The sequence below is a fragment of the Atractosteus spatula genome, chromosome 15 (genome assembly GCF_055471065.1).
Source record: "Atractosteus spatula isolate fAtrSpa1 chromosome 15, fAtrSpa1.hap1, whole genome shotgun sequence".
Classification (NCBI taxonomy): domain Eukaryota; kingdom Metazoa; phylum Chordata; class Actinopteri; order Semionotiformes; family Lepisosteidae; genus Atractosteus; species Atractosteus spatula.
The window spans coordinates 21,971,843-21,995,767 of NC_142720.1; the positions used below are offsets into that span (position 1 = coordinate 21,971,843).

The 23,925-nt window shown below is 35.6% G+C and overlaps 1 protein-coding gene across 1 annotated transcript in view; it reads right to left on the reverse strand.

The window, feature by feature from the left end:
- Positions 1-23,925, reverse strand: part of csmd1b (CUB and Sushi multiple domains 1b) — a 203,723-nt gene that overhangs the window by 97,124 nt on the left and 82,674 nt on the right. Inside the window, exons 15-22 of the mRNA XM_088933977.1 lie at positions 22,023-22,139; positions 21,296-21,511; positions 18,499-18,687; positions 11,344-11,513; positions 8,746-8,902; positions 7,099-7,290; positions 3,733-3,859; positions 632-834 (exon numbers count right to left, since the gene is read on the reverse strand). Of these exons, the coding sequence (XP_088790103.1) occupies positions 632-834; positions 3,733-3,859; positions 7,099-7,290; positions 8,746-8,902; positions 11,344-11,513; positions 18,499-18,687; positions 21,296-21,511; positions 22,023-22,139 (1,371 nt within the window). The remainder of the gene's footprint in view (positions 1-631; positions 835-3,732; positions 3,860-7,098; positions 7,291-8,745; positions 8,903-11,343; positions 11,514-18,498; positions 18,688-21,295; positions 21,512-22,022; positions 22,140-23,925) is intronic.

Consider the following 23,925-nt stretch of genomic DNA (forward strand, 5'->3'; position numbering starts at 1 on the left):
TATATCCTCCTCATACAATTAATTTAACCGAAGCACTACCTAATTTGGTGACCTTAAACATTCTGGGTTCTACCATAATTCATTAAAAGTGTATAAATACGATATAATATGCTTTACCTATAGTCAACGATGTATACTGTACTGTATACCTCTCAGCAGAAGGAAATAAAGAAGCTGCTAATTAGAAAACCTTCCATTTAAAATAAGATTCTCCATTCTAAATAAAGATCTTTTTTAAATCATAGTATCTCAACTACTGTACTTTTTAATTTCTAAAGAAAATACTGAAAAGAAATATATATAGATGTTCTCAATCTAAACACTAATACATATGTATGGTATGTGTAACAATCAGTGACATGATGTCTGAAGCTATTAAAAGTACAAAAAAAGGTTAGTTCAGAGTTTGAAGTAAACTCTACTCTTTGAACTGGAATAAATATGACTTCTTAAGTGAAACCAATCTTTGTGTTTTTATAGAAAGAGTTCCCACTGAAATGTAGTCCTTTCTGCATGATTGGTTAAAACCACAAGGAAGCTGTCAGAGGCAGAAATCCTGAAAGTGAGAAAATATTGGTTTTGGGCTGAAAGGTAAAGTGTGAAGATTTCTGATGAAATAAGTGTTACTTACTGGAGAACTGAATGGAGAAGCCTGATTTGCTGATGAAATAATCACTGTCGAACTGCAGCGTTAACAAATTGAAGGTGCTGTGTGTGTCTTCAGGCAGGGAAGATCCACTCCACTCTTTCAGAAGTATGCCACTCTCTCTTGGGCCATCCCAGACCTTCAGTATATCATGATCTACCTCTGTGTCAAAGACGATAAAGTGAAGGCTGCAAGCGAACAAGAAGAAAAATGTGTCGTATTCCTTGCTGTAGTCATGGATGGTTATATTACAGTAATTACAGGTACTGTACATCTGTCCACATGCATAGTAAATTTATTTTGTTTCCGTTGATCAAAACATTTGTTATAACGTTTTGGTACTACATATGCAACCGGTACAAAATTAAACATTTATATGAAACAATCAGTTACAACCAACTTACCATGAAACGCGTTATACTTTCTTTTCTTGTCTGACTACAGTGTGCAATACCTAATTGTGGTGTATCTACCAAATGGTGGGACTTTTGATTTGTCTGGACTAATGCTCTGACAATATAACAAACACTCACATGGCTGTTTAAATGGCAACAGCTGCTAACTTACACAAGGTTTCCCAGAAATCAGTGCAGAGACATAGCTACATACTGTAAGTCTGCATGGCTTACATGTCTTGTTGTGAAACCCCCTAAGAAATCAGTGTTATACATTATTATAAATTTAAATTATTCCTTTAGCTAATACAACCTAAATTACTATATAAAAATGATTTAATAATTGCAAAAAAATAAATCTGCGGTACCCCATCCCAGAGACCTTCCTGCACCACACAGATTGGGAAGCAGTTCAGAATGTGTTTCAGTGATCAGAGTCCAAACAAACTCTCATTGACTGAATAATTTATTCACCTCAAGGCCATAATGCAAGATCTGAAGTCTGCTCTAAACAATGTAAGCAATCTAAATGAACTGTGGTAAATCACTCAGCTGAGATCAATGTTGGTCACTGTTGCAGATGCAAGGCAGAACACATTCCATTAAAAGGGAATGGTTGGGCTCCCTTTATGCCATTCATTCACAGATGCTTAATATAGGTTTTTATCATTTTGAAACTGTTCTGATTTGAGCTTTATGATCATCAGGTTTCACTGTCATTGTTCTGTAAATGGTTTCTTTAAAAGGCATGGAGCAACGTGCTATTTGCATTTTAAATTTTAACTTGGAGCGACTGGAGTGAGATTCCAAAATGCTCTTTTAAAGATACAAGACGCATCAGTCATGGCTATCTCCTTCCTCAGATACTGTACACCCTTAACTGACTCATTTGAATTGGCACACACATGGTGGCAGTACATTTCCTCATGGGTCTAATTGGTTTATCTGTGGGGCTATCCTTATCTTAAAAGCCTTGATAATGGGCCTAAAGGAAGCAATGCTGATCTGTCAGAGTGATAGCACTGTGTTAAAATGCAATAACTATGACAAGCTGGGTAATTTGCCTATCATTTCACAAAATCCTGCTTGTTAAATTGAGATGCTGCATACAACAAAAGAAATGTAACTGGCAATTTTCAGTTTGAAACACTCCAAAGGCTGACTTTATTAAGAATTGTGTAATGTGTGTGCCCTGGGATGGACTGGCGTCCCATCCAGGGTGTATCCTGCCTTGTACCCATTGCTTGCCAGGCAAGGATTCAGCTCCCCTGCAACTCTCTATGGGAAGATGTGGTTAGAACATGGATGGATAGATCACCGATTATTGAAAGGAATAAAAACACTGTGCTATGTTGAAGCATTTTGTACAATTAGGGCAGGACTCTGTAACCTATGGCAAGTTCGCCATTAGTGGCATGCAGAGGGATTTTTAAAAGCACGTGAAATGGAAGTGGTGGCCCAATAAAAGTCTAATAAGCCATGAAGAAACTAAGTTAAAAAGATGATAAAAAATCTATGCTTGACTGGTCTGCAATTCTCTACAACATGCTACCAATTAAAGATCTTTGGGTAGAAATAAACAATTCACTTTATGTATGTGCTGCATTATTTTTAACGGGACTAGCCTATAATTTTCACAAGGAAGCTTGCAATCCACTGATAATGTTTTTCACACTTACAGTAGGAGAAAAGTTAAACATTTTGGGGGAAAATGGCAGTTGCTAAGAAAGCAAAGCTAAATGTTTACTTTTGTTAATTTTGATGACTATGGACTTATTCAACACAAAGACTGATGTTTGTGCTCTATGTTGTGAGAGCATCGTTCATTGCACATCAGGTATCCAACAACATTTTCAGACAAAACACAACAAGCAGACTGTTGTTGTTTTGTTACACATGTGTTTGGTGGTATATCCATAAATTTTATTTTGTACTTTTTGTCTGAGACTTTAAATTATTATTATGTTTAATTGATTCCTAACAATTACCAAAGTACTTTTGCAATTTAATGTTCCGATTTCTAATTATTGCAGTAAATTAAAACTCTCTCATCACTACACGTTGTTAAAGAGGACTTGGTTCCACTAATGGCAAGTCCTCCAAAGATGACCTGTGCTCCACTAGACTGATAGCACGGGTATTGTTCTCTTGCTAAGTGGGGTATATCAGTTCCTTTCAGCCTTTTTCTTTCCTGGTTTTAACCAGGCTTGATTCTGCAGGTAAACTCATCAACAGTGCCCAATTAACTCTTAACATTTACACTTAACGTTCTAAATAAACAGTAAAAGCAGGTAAACAGTGAAAAGTTTTTTTGATTCTATAATATGAAATACAATGGTTGATATTTGACTCTCATAAAAATTGTTAAAAGCTTTGTGTTTTTTTTTCAGCTGCAAGATTTATTTCTAGTTAGACATAAAATTAACTTCCATTACTACAATCTTTTATTTTTCTAGCCTTAAAAACATGAGCTTACTTAACAATATGGTGCTTTTACTGTGACTATTTTTTGCACTAAAATGTACAAAAAATGCTTATTGTATTTCAAGGTCATAAAAGCTACAACAATGTAGATAATGACGACAACAACAACAATAGTAACAACATGAAGTCTAACTAAAGAAAATAAGACAGAGACAGACTATCCATCACAATTCAGATCATTTTCACCTTCAAGCCTCTCTGAATTACCTTATGGTTTTGCCTGAGTCTGCTTCAATGGACCACGTGCAGTGCAGGTTATTGTCGTATGGAGCAGGGTATCCAGGAGACAGTATCCTTCCAGATGTAGCTCCTGTGATGTGGCCCCCACACTCAGCTACATAATTAAACAAGCTATTAGCATTGTTCCACACTCATCATCATTTATTTATTTCACACCTACAACTAATTACTGTACATAAATGCTCAGTGTAATAAAATAAGGAAATTAAATTTGGTCCATTTGGAGTCTCCTGCACTGTAGAGAACAAAAGGCAGGATTCATTATTTAAATCAAAGTAAACACCCCGAGGACTGAGCTAGGCCCCTCTTAAAGCACAGATGGCGAGGACAGGCCAGGCAGATCCTCTCCTCACTGTACAGGTTGAGTGATGTGCTGCCATCACATTTAGAGCGCACTGTCTCAAAGAGGGCCCGAGGTCTGTTCTGAAAATATAGCTTGCTTTTCCTTATCATGATCCATAAACACAGTGTGTTCACCACATACTATCTGTAAAACTGCTCTTCAGAAAATCAAGTGTCAAGATGCCTGTCAAGATATATTGCTTGGTTCGTACATTATCTGGATAAATACTTTTTGGTGGGGAAGCATGTGTAGGGAAACCATTTCCTGACCCTTTTGAGTCTGCAGCTGTGAAATGAAAAACTTTGTTTTGTTTAAAAGTTGAATGAATGTAACAAGGTTTACTAATGAGGCCCTTTGGGCCATCTTCTGTGCTAGTAGCTGCTTGGTGACCCAAGTTGATGCACCATATTCCTGTTGAGTTCCACTAATGTAAGGTACTAAATATTATTAAATAATTTTTAAAATAGTACTTACTACAGTATGGCACTTAGTAATACTATCTGATAGTAGATGTTTAAAAACTAAACAGATCTTTTTGATCTGAGACAGTGGAGAAAGAACAGAGGAATAAGACTCGTTCTTTCAAATGGCAGATTGTGTACTGTTTTGGAGACCCCAGGTGACCAGAAAGTTATTAGTTGTATCATCCCAGGGAATCAGCTTCCTAAGAGTGGCAGGAAAGCTTGTTCAAACAGAAATGTACTATGGTTAGTCTGAAGCTAGCTAAATTGGTTTGGAAAATTGTGTTCAGCTTTGGTCACCATGCCACAAGAGTGATTTTGCTGCTAGAGAGCTAGCACAAAAAGAGAGAAGCAATAGGAATTCCACAACTGGCAGTAATGACATGTTCAAAGAGATTAAAGGAACTGGGAAAGAGAATATCATATGTATAATTACTTAAAGTTACTACATTTAAGAATTAAGTTTAGATGTATTAGGGACAGAAATCAATCGGTTCTTTGTAGGAGCTTGAAACAAATAATTTGACACTACTGTTGAAGATGGCTCTGTGGTGTTTTTTAAGAAATGTCATGATGTGATTATTAGATTGTTAAGTTACTAACAATGAAATAAACAAGACTGGACAAATGGTCTCTTCTGCTTTGAAACAATTTTAACATTCTTTTGTACTAGGTTACGATTAAGGTATACATTCTTACAACCTCAACTCTGCCAGACTTAAAGGGTAAAAGAACAAGTAATACAGTAGGTTTATTCCATACTGAAAAGAGAAGAAAGAAAACACAACGTTTTGGCTGTGGAGCCTTCATCGGGTGTGAGACACCCTCATGTTTCGAGGGTGTCTCACACCCGAAGAAGGCTCTACAGCCGAAAAGTTGTGTTTTCTTTTTTCCCTTTTCAGCATGGAATAAACCTGTTACTTGTTCCTTTGCAGCCGACGCATCCTGATGCAGCTACCCACCTGAACTACTTAAAGGGTAAAATGTTCTTTTTAATCACATAGTAAAATTTAAACCATCACTGCATTTCAGGATGTTTAAAGGGCCTTATACACTCATTACTACAGATTTTAGTTTGGAATTATTATCCATTGGTACAAGGAAAACATGATTAATTTTTATTAGGAAGAAACCACCTGTAAGTTGAGAGGTAGTCTTCATATCTCATGTGTTGAAAAACCCTGAATGACACTGCCATTTCCACATGGACATTTACTGGGATCATTGAGAGGGTCAAAGAGACCTTGATCACACAGACAGCGGAAAGCCTTGGCATTTTACATAGATGTATTTTTAGTCTTCACAGCTGTCAAGCAAGCCTGTGAATAATGGGGCCTCCTTTGACCTCCTATCAAGGGGAGGTTTTGGCTGGGGACAGGTCTGACCTTATTAATGGACTCTTTCAAACTAATATTCTATACTGCCACACTGCATTAAGGTTTCAGTACTGTTTTAACATTTTCATATGTATACCGGATTTTTTAGATGAACTCTTTCATAAAAAATGGGAGGGTTCACAAGTTCAAAGTATTGCTTCATTTGTTGGAAAATTACACAAATGCCCTTTTACCTTTTTCCTCTGCCTCATCCATATATTTCCAAGACTTCACCCTTCCCTTTTGTATTTAACTAGAATGTTTAAGAAATAACCACATGAGTAATGTGTATAAATGTAATAAAGCTAATAGGGACTTACGGTATATCACTGTGGGTAATTGAAAACAGAAAATAAATAATGAAAACAAACATTGCTGTAGAATGAGTTATCTGTATCTCTACCTTGCACTTTACTAAGATTGTCATATTAACAAGATACTGTATATTAATAGAATAAAAGTTCTATATGAGCAACACAATGTTTTTAAACACTCCATTCAGCTGTAACACCTTTTTTGTAGACATCTGACTAAGCTGTAGTGTCTAGAAGTGCATCTGGCATTCAAATATTACAAATGCAAAATTTTGTCTTTATGTTTTTGATTTATGAAACTCATATCTTAAAGTAGGCTGTTTTTCTAACTAAAAGCTTTAAAATCTCACTACAAAAAGAGCTGCTTTTCAAATTTTCCATCAATGTGTCAAGACGATTGCAGGACTGACACATGAATATCTTTACAGTGGATCAATGGCAGTAATAATTCCATGCATTCTATGTTGCTTGTGTCTCCAAGAAGAAACATTACAGTAGCCCACTTGCTTCAATTAGGAAAGTGAAAAATAAAATCTAACAAGCTCACAAAAAGGATCTTAGGAACTAAGCAGAGTGAAAAATAAAAATTAAAGTACAAACTGTTGAGGAATACGGCTTTGAAGGACAAAGTTTTGTGAAAGCACTAGGTATTTCAATGCAGTACCTGATGAGAGGACCATTCAATCAAAGGATGGTAATTGTAGATAAATGAACAAGTAATTCCCCCCCACAAAAAAAAAACATTGTAGATGCACAGGCTACAAACACTGTGGAAACAGTGTGGAATTACTGCAAGTGGGAATGACTCCTGCACTGATTTTCAAAAGCGAAGCTCTTACCTATACAAGAAGGTAATGGCTTGTCCCACACTCTTCGATCCCCACTTAGACAGGTTAAAACACTGCCTCCATGCATTGTATAGCCAGGGTTGCAGCTGTACACAACAAATGTGTCAGCAAAATGCCCTTCATCCTGAATTTTGTATCCATAATTAGGAGTTCCTGGTTCCTCACATTTAACAAGATCAAAACCTATGAACAGGAGTTTGCATGTTTAATGAATTTGAAAAGGTTAAAGATTGAACATACATTGCATATACTGTAAATAGAAAATACATGTGTTATAAATATAATGTCAAATATGAATATAAGAGGAAATCATGTTTTAATGTTCAGTAAAAACTAAGATCCTTTTTTTTTCTTTGGAGTCTTTGCATTGAATGTCTTAAATCAGAATCTTATGTTCAAAGATTGATTGAAGATTTCAATTACCCGTCATTTTACAAGATAGAGAAAATTCATCCAAATACAACAGCTTGACCAAAAATATCTGAGTAATCTTTATTTTTTAAAATTCAAGACACTTCACAAGACACTAATTCTTTATAATAGTCAATAGTTACCTCTTATATAACTCTATTTAGTTAAAACAAACACTGTAAAACATTTAAACTCCAACTCTAGCTGCGAATGGCTATAGTCTTTTCCAGTTTTCATTCTAATTCAGCAACTCAATCATCATGTGACACACCTGATGAAGGCTCCACAGCTGAAACGTTGTGTTTCTTTTTTTCTCTTTTCAGCATGGAATAAACTTTTACTTGTGACTTTATCACTGTTTATCAGTTGATTAATGGCAACGGTAAAATTTAGTCCTGTTTGTTGTCTTATCCCATCCCTTGTCAGTATTCCCAATCTTGTTCTATCATCCCACTCTGTCCATATTTTCCCATGGATATCTATGAGATTTTGCTTTCCAAAAAGTAAGCAGTATTCCATCATAAATGTGAGTCTTTAAGCTGATGTAATGAACTAAACTTAATATGGAGGAAGACTATTAACATATGTTACGTTAAAATGGTAGTCAAATTAAAATGATTTCTATAAATTGTTAGAAGCTGCCCTCATCTCTCTAGGTACATGACATGTTCTATGCAATGCAGTGCTTCTAAATCAAACTACTTCTAAACATTTACAGTAATTGAATTTCAGTAACAGCTATCTCCACATGTTTTGTAGTTGTTGTATAGTATAGTAATCATCTGAAATAAAATAACATAATGTAATTATTATTTAAGAGTGATTTTTAAAAAGGGGGCAGACCAGTGGCACTGTGGATAAGGATATAAAAATTATGATACCAGCTACAGATTGGATAGAAGGAAAATCAACATCCGTAGACTGGGCACTCATTCCTGACATTATGTTCCTGTATCATTCCCATCATGGAAGCTTTTTGTTCAGTGACTCGAATTTACTTACTGTAAATCACCAAAGCAACAAAGCTCATATTGCAAACTCCACACTGTCTGATTGGACAGAATGCCCAGATTAAATTTCCACACATTCATATCCAGTATATAGAATTATGGTTTGTCTCTGATAAAGCCTTGAAGTTTAATTTCACCAGCCTAAAGTGCTGGTTAAATAATAATACATTATTCGTAATGCACTAGAGGGTTTTAGCGTCCTATCTCTGTTACTCACTGCTATGTGTCAGTCTGAATCCTCTGTCAGTGCCAGACCCGTTGCTGTTGAATTCAAGCCACAGGTGGTTGGAGGTGCTGTTGATGATCACACCATACATGTCATTCTTAGTGAAGTTCCCAAGCAGTCGGGATGTGGAGTCTTTTCCATCATATACCTTTAAAAATAGAAAAAGACACAATGTTTCTTGTTCCTGGGATATTCTCAGCTTGTTATCTCTGAAAGGATCTTTTAATGTAGCTTAATTTATCACGCTTTGAAGTATCTTTGAAGAAGTGGACTGTAGAATACAATCTACACAGTCTTACTTCCCTCGGGCCACGGAGAGAATCACAGGAACAGAGGAGATCCATTTTAAAAGCAGGATACCACTAAAACACCTCTGATTTCTAATGCAAATAACTTATTTTTACAACAAACTCTGTCTTATGGGATTTTGTTCATTTCCTCTCTTTAAGCCTTGATTAGCATGTGCCTGTTACCTGGTCTAAATGCCACATGTCATCCCAGTTAATCCCAAAAATGTTCAATAGTGCAGCAGGTAGAGTACCCCTGGCATGTCCTCATCTCGCAAGAAAGCCCTTCTTTCTAGAGTAGCATAAAGACATATGATGTCCTGCTGGCATGCTGTCACATGAAGATAAGTCCACAGGAGGAGTAGAAATAGATCTCCCAGGACATGAACAACATACTGTCATGCACTCAGCTTGCCATAAATCATTGAAGTGTAGTGTCTGTAAGAAGCTGCACACTCCTGCCCGGACCATCACACCTGGATCTCCCCATTGCTTGGTTTGTTTTATTCAAACAAATGTACTGAATTTCTCTCCACGTCTGTAATGCACTAATGTTCATCAGGTTGGATTACACAAAACCTTGACTCAGTGTATAAGAGTACTTACAACTACAGGACTTTTCAGATACTCATCTTCCTGCACAACTGAAAAAAAGACTTGTCCTTTTTTTTAATAATTTAAACTCTGTCTGCAACACATACATCTTTTAATTTGGATTCTTATTTATAAAACACCCATAGAAATGGTGCATTAATCAATAGCATACTCCCTCATTACATGTGATAATCCTATTGTAATCTAGTTAAAATAATATGTATTTAATTATACATGTTATAAGCAAAGAAAGTATGAACAGCAGATACTAATAGCAAAAAAGAGAACCGAACTGGAGAAAATGCGTCTTTTTATTTTGCATATATTTTATGAATTAAGGAAAGTGACTGAAATTGAAGTAGAATTTGGGTTAAGGCTAATTGCAAATATGATTTGGTCAATATCTGATATTACTTTATATATATATTCGATAAATCACATATAATGTTGTTTGCTTAATTATGGGACATAGACTGCCTGGGTTGTTTGTTGAGGAAAGTTTTTAATAGATTATCTACATGAAGGGAATTTTCCAATAACAAAATAATTTAGAGACCTTATACTGTAAAGACTTACTATATGTGCCTAATAATGTATAATAATAATAATAAAAATTTATGACTGTGGAATAAATTCCACAAGCACATATACTATACCATGAGACATTTAAATCCAGAAAATAAATATTGGAACCAATAAAATTGATTGCATTTTAATGCCTCTCAACATATAAACAGCAGCATATTTCAGATACCATAACAGCTATAAACAGGCTGTACACTAGCTGTAATTGCTTTACAAACTCTGGCTCGTTGTCTCATTCTCAAGCCTATTTTCAGACTTTTTTTTCAAAATAACATGAATACTTAATTAATGATCTTTAGGGATTGTTAACCATGTCCTTTCGCAATAATATTTAGTATGCATGAGGGGCTTACAGCATGTCAGTTTAATGAATTCATCTATGATTAATGATGAAGCAGAATATTGTCAGTCAGTCATAGGTTTCACAAGGGAAATTCTGCACAAACTTGGTGACTCTGCAGTCATGAATTGCACCACAAAGACTTTTTAACATTTTAAAGATTTAACATTTTAACATAATGAATTATAGGTACCACTGCCAAATTTAATTAGCAATTTATTTACACACAACCCTCCCCCAAACCTGGCTTTTTTATAAGGCCATCTCAAGATTCAACTTTGTTCGCTATGTTCGTTATTATTTGCACACTAGATTATACCAAACCAAAAGAATGTAAAGAACATACTGTATGTTTCTGGCATATAAAAGGTATGGCTTTTTAATTTTTTGTTCTTTATACAACATCAATTGTGGTCTTTCTCAAAGGAAACCCTAGGAACAAAGAGGTCTGTAATATTATGCTTTTACTATTTGAGTATTCTCCACATGGAGTATAAGAAGCCGTCTCAACAGTGAAGTCTAGTTTTGTGTTCTGTATTAGGTGCATAACCTTTCTATATATGTAATGTGTATGTAATTTATGCATATAAAGATTGCAATTGAGACAGTACTAGGGTTATGACATTACATAAATAAAAGATTTAAATTAATTTGCAATATGTCAACATAGACCAATATTCAAAATTATTTACTGCCAAAGAGTGTCTTACTACAGTCAAAGATGTGGCTGAGGCATGAAGGCACAGCTATGCTCAGATAAGAATCTACTGGTACATGACCTACCCTCAGGTTATCTCCATCATGCAAGTGGAAGTTCGTGGCAGTCAGGCGGATTCCTTTTCCTTTCTCAGTTTCTATTTGATAAATGCACTCGTGGTTGTTGTCATAGTTGGATGGGTAGTTGGGAGACAACAAGGTCCCTTCACTCCCGACAGAAGACGCTCCACATTCAGCTATGTACGAGATAAAAACAGAGAACTAGATATTAACACATTTTCAAACAAAATGAAGTTTTAAGGCAGAAAACATCTTAATTACTGTATCTGTAAATGACTGTCAATATTTTCATTGTAGCTTGTGAGATATTGTAGTCTGGAACACCTGCAAAACAAAAAATTCTAACCCTAAACTAAAGATATTTTAATATAATTTCTGTTTCAAGCAAGCAAAGAGTTTTATGCAAAACATCCTGCATGTACTAATACCTCAACATTATCGGCTCAACGCTCCAAGTACTGAAAGGATTGTCACAGCAGTATAAACTTTAATCCATATTGATAGTCATGAGAACTGTTGCAGTCTGTCTGTGACAGCATACTTTTGCTAATGAACACACTGTTTCCATATAACCTTCTGAATGCAAAATTTTTGAGGGTTTCAAGGCCAGATATTGAGTTATATTTCACCTTGAAATTAAAATTTAAAAAGTTCCTAAGCTTTCAAATTGTAAGGAAAAAAAATACATAGTGAGTTGTTGCTTCTACAAATGTCATTTCTGCTTATATTATTCAGATGAGTGAAGCACAAAGCTATACAGCCTGTCACAATATATAGTATCTTAGTTAAAGTTTAAACCAATAAAAAAATAAATTTACCTCCTCTACTTCAGCATCAATGACGTTACAATAAATTATATATAATTATTATACTATACTACTGTACATAGTAATAACAATATATGTAATCACTGAAGACAACCTTCATCAGAATAAGAAAATATCAATCAAAAAGATATTTATACACTCTTTGTCTGAAGTAATAAAAGTAATCAAATGTGATTTTGCAACAGTTAAATGTGATTTTAGAATTACTGAAAATTTTGGTACCTACTCTCTTAAAATTGAAATGATCTTTTGTGGGTGGCTGGGCCCAGTGCAGTGAGTAATTCTTACAAAATATTTTATTTACTACTTGTATTTAACTGTTTTCAAAAAATGTGTATTCCACTAATGTCTTTATCTTGCTTATCAGAAAGAGAATCAGTCTTTCTTATTGTTAACTAATTACAATATTTGGTTCACACCTGAAGAAGGCTCTACGGCCAAAACGTTGTGTTCTCTTTCTTCTTTTTTTCAGCATGGAATAAACCTATTGCTTGTTCCTTTGCAAAATATTTGGTGTCTGTCTAGAGCTTCCAATGTCCATGTATTTAGTCTTACAAAGTGGTTACAATGTTTGCCTGAAATATATAGATGTCAGCTGGTTTCAAGACCTTGAGAAGCAGAATATGTTTATGTTTCACTATTGGGAATCTTATTTTTCTGCAAGTTATTTCTTGAGAATTTGCCAAAGAATATGCTTGAATTAGTTACCATAATAAGTACATTTAGCACAACCCTGATATTTTTGGTGATATTGAAAAATGATCTCAGTAGCTTTGTTTTTATGCTTTACTGTGTGTTTGTGGATTGTTTTAATCTCAAACAGATTCTGTTTGCACACAGTATTGTGATTTTAGTTATCTTGGGGGATTGTATCCTTTTCCTGCAGCTTTTAAGACCTCAGTTGCATTACACATTTTCCTTGGGATTTAAACGTGTCTTGCTTGTACTAGCTCACGTTCCCATGTGCAAAAACGAATACTTTGAACTCCTGCTCTGAATTCATTTATTTTTTATTTACAGGCTCTGCTTCAGAAGCCATGAAAGACAAGCTTCTAATAGCCTAAGTATACCAAATCTTTTGACAGTCCACACTTATTCCCTTCATGTAACTTTAGTTTAAGCAGAGACGTGTTAAAAATTCTGCATGCACAAATGAATTTATATTCTTTGTAAATGTGAACACAAAATGTCTAGAACCATTTAGAAACATGATTTTTTTTCTTTTTATTATTGTGACCATAATGGGTAAATGCACTGTTAGATTGATTATTAATCAATAGTAATAACTCAATAATCATGCATTTTCTAAAAGTACAAACATTTTTCACCTGTCAAAATGTCACCCAAATAACACAGCTGTTTGAGTTTGAAATTGCATGTCATAAATTATGTGGCAAGTTGTTGGCTTAAGGGGGGTTAATACTTCAAATTTAGCCACAAGAGGACCCTCTGATATACAGCTTAATTCTTTACTTGAGGAAAATCGTGTAAGAATGCAGCCCCAATATAATAGTTACGTGGTATGCTCCTTGTGCTCTCCAGGTGAAACTGAGTACCTGGGGACAGGGAGAGGAAGAAGGCAGTCTATTGCAGACTCTGTTCGTGTAGGCACCCAAGTGAAAACTCACCTGAAGCCAGAAGAGGAACTGACTTCTCGCTGAACCATGACCTTATTTAAAAAAAAATCAAAGGTGCTCAAGTAATACCTCTGAGTCTAGAATGCAGGAAAATGGGGGTTTACTTATAAAATGACCATCCAATTCCCCATTAAGGAAAAGAAATTCCAACCCAACAGAACTTACCGGTGTTTCTCCAGCATTGAATGGGAACACCAAGTGCCTCTGGTGTCCCTAGGACGTAAGGCCAGAAAAATGAAAGACATCTTTTGACAATGGAGACCTGATTTTATACTGAACCCCTTTCCTTTATCACTGGTCACCTGGCGGCCCAGGGCAAAAAGAGTAATGGTCCAGGCATTTGTTCACTAAAGAAGCACCATATAGCCCTGGTAGCCAAGGGGACCAGAGAGACTATCCTGTAACCAGGCTGAAAATAAAGATAAGGCAAAAGATCCGAACTGTCTATGGGTGACTGCATGGTATTGTCCAGTGTTTCATGCATTACTAGTGGCCACACTGACCGAGAACATTCGGGAATAATCAACCCCAAAACAGAAGCCAAGGAGGCTTTAAGCCCTGAGGCTTTTGAGGCAGACTCCCAAACCGATGGACCTCTATTTACCATTTCCAGACAGATGGTTTCAAAGAAAGGTTTAACTGTACTATGAATCCAATGCAGAAGAGAGTAGCCGAAAAGCTGGCTGAAAGTGGAACTCCTTCCTGTCCTTGCTGATATTTACTATCAAGAATATTCACCAGGTTTTGTTTTGTTTCGGAGTTCTTATTTCGGAGACATCTTAGGGGGTTTTCCAAGAGCAATAAAAACATCACAGAGCATGTCAGCCATTTACAAGTAAAGAAAGAACCTGCCAAAGATCACCTGTGCCAAAGCACAAAGAGGCCAGAAGCACGTGAGAGATTGCCTTATGTTGACTGCTGTCAGATCAGGTGAGAGAAATATTCTCCAAAGAGTTTGAATTAATGTTCTCATCATGGAAGAGCACCACAGACAGGAGACACTTCCAGGTTAATCAATGAAAATACTGCAACATTGCTGGATCTCAAAATGGTCTCTATGAGTCATCATACTGTACATGTGTCATACTATGGTGTCTTTGATGCCATGCAGAACAACGTTAAAGGTGGACAAAATGCTGGACCTTGATATCAGAGAAGAAAGCAACAGACCTAGGTACAGTATGACCCCATGATCTTGATTTTAAAGTTCATTAGACAAGCAAATTCAAAACTTGATTCAGAATGCAGGTTAAATCTATTGCATGAGCTCTTACACGACCTTAAGTACTGTTTTTGCTAAGTCTGGAGTTTTTTTTTTAAAAAAAAGAAAACATACTAGAATAGGGTCATCGGTACAAAACACCAGGAGCTTTGTTTTCAGCACCTTTCATAGTTGCAAACCGCTGAAAGCTTCCAGCTGTATCAATAAGAGAGCAGCCACCATCCTTCAGCACTGCATCTTCTCAGAAGATAAGTGAGATCTGGCAAGTGGGTGTGCCTGAGGAGCACACCTACATTTCTCATTCTCCTGAGCAGCGGCTGGAGTAACTACCACAGAATCCAGGGTTAACACTGGAGGGGATTCCAAACTGGCTGGGCACATACTAAAAGCATAAATGGTTTGTGGTTGCATTTAAAAAATATAAAATGAAAATGTGATGCAATATATAAAACTAAATGAGCTAATTTCTATGTGAAAACACATAGAAGAAGAGTTTCATAAATGAAATAATTAAACCAGTTTTGTAGAGACTAAAAAAGGACAAATGTGCCACCTGTTCAGTGATACTGAATAATACTGATTTATAAATGACTAACATTCAGGGTACCACCTTATTATTAAGAATGTCTGGCTTAATAAAACATTATTCCCATTCTGGATGAGGTACTAATTACCTATATAAATTAAATCTGACGCTGTTAATCCTACTATCACTGTTAATTGTGTCTGTTTTTCTATTTATCTGTATGGATCTAAGCATGAATAGCCAGGGGCTTCAACAATCAAACTAGCCAGGGGCTAGGAAATAATGTCATTGTAATTTACACAAGATAACTTTTAACTGCAATTTTTAACTATTTGAGTAGTTACCTAAATGCAATTGTGTTTATATACCGTAATTTGTATTTCTACTTTTCATGTAATTCAAGATTAATCAAATGTGACAGGGGAAATGACTTTACTATAGGGTGGCTAAAGTTGTTTTGATCTAAAGGGCAGTTTATTTAGTGTCAATGTATTCCTCTATCTGACCTTATATGCCAAATACATTATTAATAAAAAAATAAAAAACACTGCTTAAAACCCTTTTAGCCTGGAACAGATATAAACATTACCCTGTCTTGCAAAATCCAACACTAATATTGAATAACAATGAGTGCTTTTAAAAAAACTCACAGCTGTACACAATTGCACACACTATATACAATAGAATTAAGAATTAAGAGGAAGAAGAAAGTGTGGACAGATCTCTAAAGAGAAAAACATGCATGAGAGAGAAAGCCTGAAACAGCAGATCCCACATTCATTCATTTAATTGGTCACAAATATAATATTAGTTTAGATAATTCAATACATTATATAGGAGAAATGGAACCTCGAAAGTCTTTCTAAATTCCAGTTAACACATGGACCAAAGTATTCTCGACAAATGAAGCCTATTTGATATCTAAGGACCAGTTCTAAAACTGCATTATGCATACAATACACCTAATATTGTATTTATTTCTTTATTTTAGTTTTTTACACTATTAACTTTCAAATCATTGCACCTCACCTGTGAAATTGTACTTTATCATTTCAGTTTCAAACATATTAATAAGAATATTATCATATGCACCATCTACTGTACATCTAATCACTTTACAGTGTGGCAAAAAAAGCACTATTCCCATTCGTATCATTGTGAGTTGCTTATAGTGAAATGGATTCATTGGATATTAAACTGCAAAATCCTAAAGACAGTACTGTAAGTGTTAAAACGAACACACAAACTACATCTGAAACTACAAATACTAGTACAAACCAGATGAAGTCTTCACTTGACTTACTGAGTACAACAAATAAGGATGTATAAAAAAAACAAATACTTTGAAAAATACATTGAACAGGGATTCGCTTTGACTGGTGGGTTTTCAGCACATCTGCTGAATACATATCTAATCTCAGACAGACACCTGGAAAGTGCAGAAGCTGCGGCAGTAGTGTCTGATTTGGTCTGCAAATAAATAAGTGTCATCAGCATAGCAGTGAAACACAGGTCCATGATAGCAAATTATCTGATCGAGAGACAACAAATAGTCAAGGTCCCAGCACAGATCCTCAAAACGCTCTAGGTAAGGTGGACATCACCAGAGAAATGAAATTTAAACCAATGACATTTCCAAGTTATCTAGTAGGATGCTATGATCAACAGTACCATAATATACATTCAGAAGGAGAAGAATATGAGTTCACTCAAAAGTCATAAGCCATTATGAAATAACTAATTTATCTAAACATGGGCTGTTTCATTGCTGTGTCTGTTTAAACCCTATAAAGACTCAAGAGCACATCAGATTCACGGTTTAAAATTACAATAAAAGATAATTGAAATTAATTATTCCAAGACTGTAATTGAGATGCCACTACCTGTTCCATAATTTTTGTGAGATGAGGAAAATTAGCAAAGGGATAATAGTTGTTAAATACTTTGGTGTTGTGTACAGGTTGGTTTACCTTTTCCTGAATTTCCTGAAGAAAGTGATATTTTAGAATGCTATTAAACATTCTGAAACTGAATATAATTTATTGCTATTATTATTAATAATTGCTGTTTGCACTTCTTATTTTTGAATATCATGTATTTTATATTCTGTTGTTGTTTTATAACCTAATAAGATAGCTTGGTCCTTAGTGGCAGAATATTTAAATCTGTTGGTTTAATTATTATGTTTTATTACAGTTTGTGGTCTAGTGAGCCACTGTAATTAAATTGAAGTGCATCCATGGAAACCTGGTTCTTATGAGATGGGAAGAGAAAGATAACATGGAGTATTGCCTCTGATTGCTGATTTTATTTGTACTGTGCTAGTGCAGACGTTGCCACTAATTCAACTGTGTGAAAGGAAATGTAATCATGGATAAATCCCTAATTGTCCTGATTTTGTCCCAGAGAAATCATACAGAAGCTCATACCAGAATAGCAGAACACAGATTAAAGATGCTTCACTAAAGTGTAACAAAGTAATCTCAAATGTTTCAATCAGTAAAGAACAAATACAGCATACTTTGCCAGGCTGAGTTGTGTCGTTTATTTGTAAAATATTTTCTATGCCCTTGCTCAATCAGTGTGATCCTATTCTTCACAGAATCACGTCAAAAAAGGGATGTCTTAAAATACGCTTATCTATTTATGATCATTGTAGGAAACAGATCTTGCAAATGTCTTGCGCACCTCCTAATAACCATTTATTTTAATACTTTGAAGATTTCTGGCAAATTTAAGAAATAATACGAGACTCTCACAGAACAAAAACTGTAATACTTTCAAGAAATAACAGGAGTGTCTAGTATTTCTGTCTACTGATCTGAACAAGCACAACAAGCCTCATCTACAGAATTTAATCTTGGAATAGGTACAGTATCACTATCTTCTGATGTATGCAATGTGCTGTCCAAATTCATATGAATGAAATGAAAGCATGTGACCACCTACCCACACACCTTGGCAGAGGTGCACTCCAAACACGCCGGCCACCTCCTAAACAGGTGATCTTGTTATTGCCTTCAAGTCTGTAGCCAGGGAAGCAGGAAAATATTAAGGAGTCCCCAACTCCAAACTGGAAGCCAATTCTCCTACTGAACGCTGGAACTCCGGGATCATCACAAGGTTCAAGATTGTATTCTGTAAACAAAGCACTAGGGTCACTTATGGGAGACAGCTGAGGGGGGTTATAAATTTAAATACAGTTTAACAGACTAATAGGGGAGAAGATGTGTACGTTATTGCAGAGTGTCTGTTACATTATGAACGTCATGTTTTCAGCCCCAAAATACACTATTATGATACCTGTATACCTGTTTACATGTTTTCTGGATCTTCTATCTTACTTTTTAACAGCTGCAGTCAACACAGTCAATAAAAATCCTTTGTGTGTCTTTTTATCATAAATAAACAAGCTCTTTCTTTCATGTAGCATAAATAAACAGTATTCTATATAATTTGCTGAAGCATATGAAACAAACACACTTCATAAATGATTGACATACCCCTATAGGACATTACTAATATAATTTAATTTTAAAACTATGTAGTATGAAGTTGTGAATATCTGAATATCTGAAGTACTACAAATTAGGAGTGTCATCTTTCCATTTTATTTTCATTGATTCCATTTCCATTCCATATCTATTCCATTTTATTCCTTTCAGTCAAGAAGCAGGTGGTTTGTTGATTCTAGTATGGCTGAAGGGTTTCAATCTCACATCAAAAACAGGAAATTAATAAATATAATAAAGATAAAAGGATTATTTATGAATGTTACGACCCCAAGTATCTACAGTAGGGATAAAGGGGTGTAACATTTAGGATAGTTTTTGGATGCAGGTGGGTTCTGGTGAGGGACTTAGGAAGCGTTATAACAAGTGTTGGTGCAAAAGTTATTATTTTAAGGTGAATAAGTGACTGGTATGTAATAGGACACAATAACACACAAGGAGAGGGAACTAGAGTGGTGCCAAGGAAAAGAAAACAACAAACAAAATGGAGCTGGCTAGGAAAGTGAGGGAAAGCTAACCTGACTGCAAAAGAAAACCCGAAACACTCGGTCTTTGGCGTCTTCAAACACCCTAGCTAACCTCCACTGACTACCCAAAACCATAGAAGACAAAATGGCACCCACCCGACCTAAACTAGTGTTACTAATACAGAGATCAACTACATGTGCAGAATGTACCCAACAACCTAAACTAACCTTATACACAAACGTTCACAAAAATACACAAGTGAACTAGAAATACCAATAAGGGAAAACAAGAGTAGACAACAGGAACAGGGTACAAAAGAACACAGAGGCTGATATAACATGTTAGGGCAAGGTAATGGCAAAATAAACAATAAACACAAACAAACGAAAGTACAAGGAGACGAACACAAACCAAAAGCGAAGCAAAGCGAAGCAAAGCAAAACAAAGCGAAACAAAGCGAAACAAAGCGAAACAAAGCGAAACTGAAGCTAAGCCGAATGGCACCGAAGTCAAACGAAAGGCCCCTTCATTCTGAAAACCTCCAAGTTATATACTGAATAAGCTGTGTTCTGATTGTCCAAGAAGCTGATTGATGATGATGTAATACGGAAACAATGATGTAATGATGGACCAATGGGGGATGGAGAACAATCAAAGTCAGGAAGTGTGGAACATAGCAACAAAAACACACATGGACCACACACTGGGACATAACAATGGATATAGCACTCAGTTAATTGTTGTGTTTGTATGCACTGCAAACAAACAAATGTTTCTCTTGAATACTGTCAAGGAAGTAAGGTGTTCAAGCACACATTCCTTGAACTGTATGTGTAGTCTAAAATATTTGTTGAACACAAGAAGAGCTGAGAAATGGGAAAGTCTCAGACTTGCTGCAAACTGTGATTATACAGGAAGACCAATAGTACACTTCTAAGATATGACATTGGCAATCATTACGTAATGATATTCAACACGTGCATGTTTAACGACTATGGTACGAGACAGATGGATCAGGGTAATGCACCCCATAATTGCCTTCAGATGGCTGTTACAAAAGCCAGAACACACCCCTGAGGCAGGTACTGTGCAGATGCCATGTGTTCATGTGTGCTAATGATGGGAATATTACACACTGAGCTTGGGATTTTCATCCTCCAAACAGTCCCATGATGTTACTGGACCAAAATAAAAAGCCTGAAAGCTTGAATGATCAAGGTGTATACTCTAATTTTGGAATGTTTTATCCACCATTTATTTGGTTATTTTGTTATACTTTACATCTTATACTGTAGCTCAACAATTTACAACTTTGTGATTCTAGACAGCTTCTTTTGTTGGGTAAAATATATTTGGGAGTGCATTTAGAGACTCCATGGAAAAAATATTTTAACTGTCTTGGATCTCTTTACATATTTGACAATCTATTATTTTCCCTTGCTTTAGTTCACTCCAAATATTATGTGAGCGGCTGGTCAGAAGATAGTTAGCAGTTGTCATGACCCGAAGGTTGTGTGTCCTCACAAAAGAAACATAATACATTTAAAAAAATAATTTTCATTTAGCATACTTTACATGTGTCTCGGTGAGTCGTTACGTTGCTGTGCATGATTGAAAGAACGTGACTGAGAAAATGTTCCTATAATATTCCTTATTATAGGGCCCACCTGTGCTTATCATGTTTCATCATTCATTTGTGGATACTGGGCGCATCTAAAACAGCACATTGGGAAAAAAAAGTAGAAAGCAAATGAAAGCACTCTCACCTGAAAAAGTAATGTTAAAGCCTTCGTATGACATGGAGAAGTCGGAAATGAACCGCAGCTGTGCACTGAAGGTTCCAAAGAGGCCTGCTTTGATCGAGGGCGGCAGGACAGAGCCAGTAAGCCTTGCGACAGGCTCAGTAAAGCTTCCGTCTTCCGTGATCAGCAAATAGTCATGAGAATCCTCCAGGTGAAAGGTGTGAAAAAAAAGCTGTACTCCTGGAGACAAGAGAGGAGACAATTGGAGGGTTTGGGAACTCGCTGAAGCCATGAAGTAGACGCAGATTTATAATTCATAACCGTCCTTATAGCCTAGTAGTTAGTGTTGATTGAAACTATGTTCTGCCTGTCTTGGCTGTAAGTTTCAATCAACACTAACTACATGCCTAAGCACATTAAATCATAATTACTCTCCAGATTAGCTGATGATACAAGTGCAGTTGTATCATCTACAGTAAATGCAGCTATAAATATTTATGTTGCATGCAACATTCTGGAAGATATTGTCAATTAATTTTTATATGAGAGATATTTTCATTTTCTTCTACTTTTCTGGCAACTCTGACTGCATAGCAGAAATCAGTAGAAAAAGAATAAAAATAAAGCACTTCATTTTGTTCTAACCCTGCACATAATAAATGACAACGCACTGTGTAAGAGGATAACATATGCTGACGTCTTCAGCTTTACTCCATCATTCTTTAAAAGGGAATTAAATCATTGCTCTTACCTTTTCCATGAGATACCTCAATGGTCCAAGTGCAGTTCAAAGAATTTGGATAGAAATCCGGAAACCCAGGTGACAGCACAGTACCACTTCTTCCATGAATGTAACCACCGCACAAAGCTTTCCAGAAAGAACACATAATATACAGTACAGAACATTGTAAGAGACAATGTGTGTTTGAAAAGGAATACAAGCTTATCTACGCTTAACATGAGTGGAAACATCAGCATTTCATTTCACTGAGCAAATATACTTTAATCTTATAATAAAAAAGCAGAAATAGGGGATATAAGTAAAAGAAAAATATTGTGGCAGTGGGAATTCAATTGTTATTGCTTCAGGCTGAAACTAAAAAGAAGTGTGTTTAGGACTGAAATCAAGGAGATTTTCTTTACACAAAGAGTTATGGATGCAATGGGTCCAACCATTTGCCTGTGTTTCTTCCTGAAAGGGCAGGATGAGATCCTAGGATAGACTACTAGCATACACATGAACAAAATGGAGCTAATGGTCTCCTCTCATCTGTAACTTTTTTTTTCTCCTTTTCTGTACAAGATAATATAACAGTCAACATAACAGTCAACATCACAGATATTATCAAATATAGTGCATGTACTGTATATACTGTATATGCAGCTTCAGTTCAATTTTCACTTCAAAAGTTGCATTAATGGTGAGAAACTACAACATTAAAAACATTTTGTCCATAAAATACTATATCTGTTCTACTTTTTGAGAAGTATATTCTTATAGAAACATTATCCCTAAGTACAGTCTTCCTGATAGGGTAAGGAATAACTTACATACATGAGAAACTTCATGAAAATAGCTGAGGTGTATCCAAAAAGAAAACTTAATAAATAGTAAACTATTAACTATTCAAAACCCCAAAACCTGCTGAATTCATCGTTCATAGAGCATGATAAGAAAAGCAGAAACTCTTATTTGCAAGGTCAGAAAATGGAAAAGAAGAGAAAAAGAACTTCATTCTACTCCTGCACCCACCCACTGAGGAACAAATAAAGCAATTGAAGGTGATACTAAAACTACTATTTGCTGTGTTGTCAGTACTTTCTACTTATTTGACGATGATAATGTAAGAAATTGATTAATAAATCTAAACCAGTGAGGCAAAGGGGGACTGGGGAATGGAGTGTTGAATTGTTTTATTTGGTAACAAATCTAAAAAGGTAAATTAACTATAACACAATTTTATCTCAAATATTTTATACGTTTATTTATTTTAATATATCTCTTGCCCAAGATTTCACACACCTAATGGTATGCATTTTCAACATTTTATATTTTATCATATCTTCTGTCAATATATCAAGCTGCATTATGTCTTGGGCTGTGGAATGATCGGTGATGACTGCACAGGTAATACGCTGTATAAATCACCATATATCCCAGAGGTATAAATCGTTATTCAATCACTAAGACTGTCTTCATGAAACAAGCATCACTTAATTACAAGAAAGCCCACCAGGCGACTATATGCATTTAGTAAGACTCATCCCCCTAACCTGTTCATTTCTTCAGCAGAAATGAACGGGACATTGGTGACATTCATCTTGTGTTTTATGTCATTTCACCCAATTGTTTCCCAGTGATTAGAATCTTTTGCTGACAGGCACTGAATTCAATAACCTCAACAAGCATTTAATTTTGAGCAATACACTGACAAAAAGTACACATGATAAACCTTTAGGATGCTAGCAAAGAAAGATTAAGATACGTTTCTTAGTAATTAGTGATTCTAGACATGAACAGTGCAGTCCTACAAATACCTAGGGGTACACCTGGATGATAAACTGGAGTAGACTGCTAACACTGACGACCTGTACAGGAAAGGTCAGAGCCGACTATTTTTTTAGGAGGCTCAGGTCCTTCGGTGTGTGTGGAA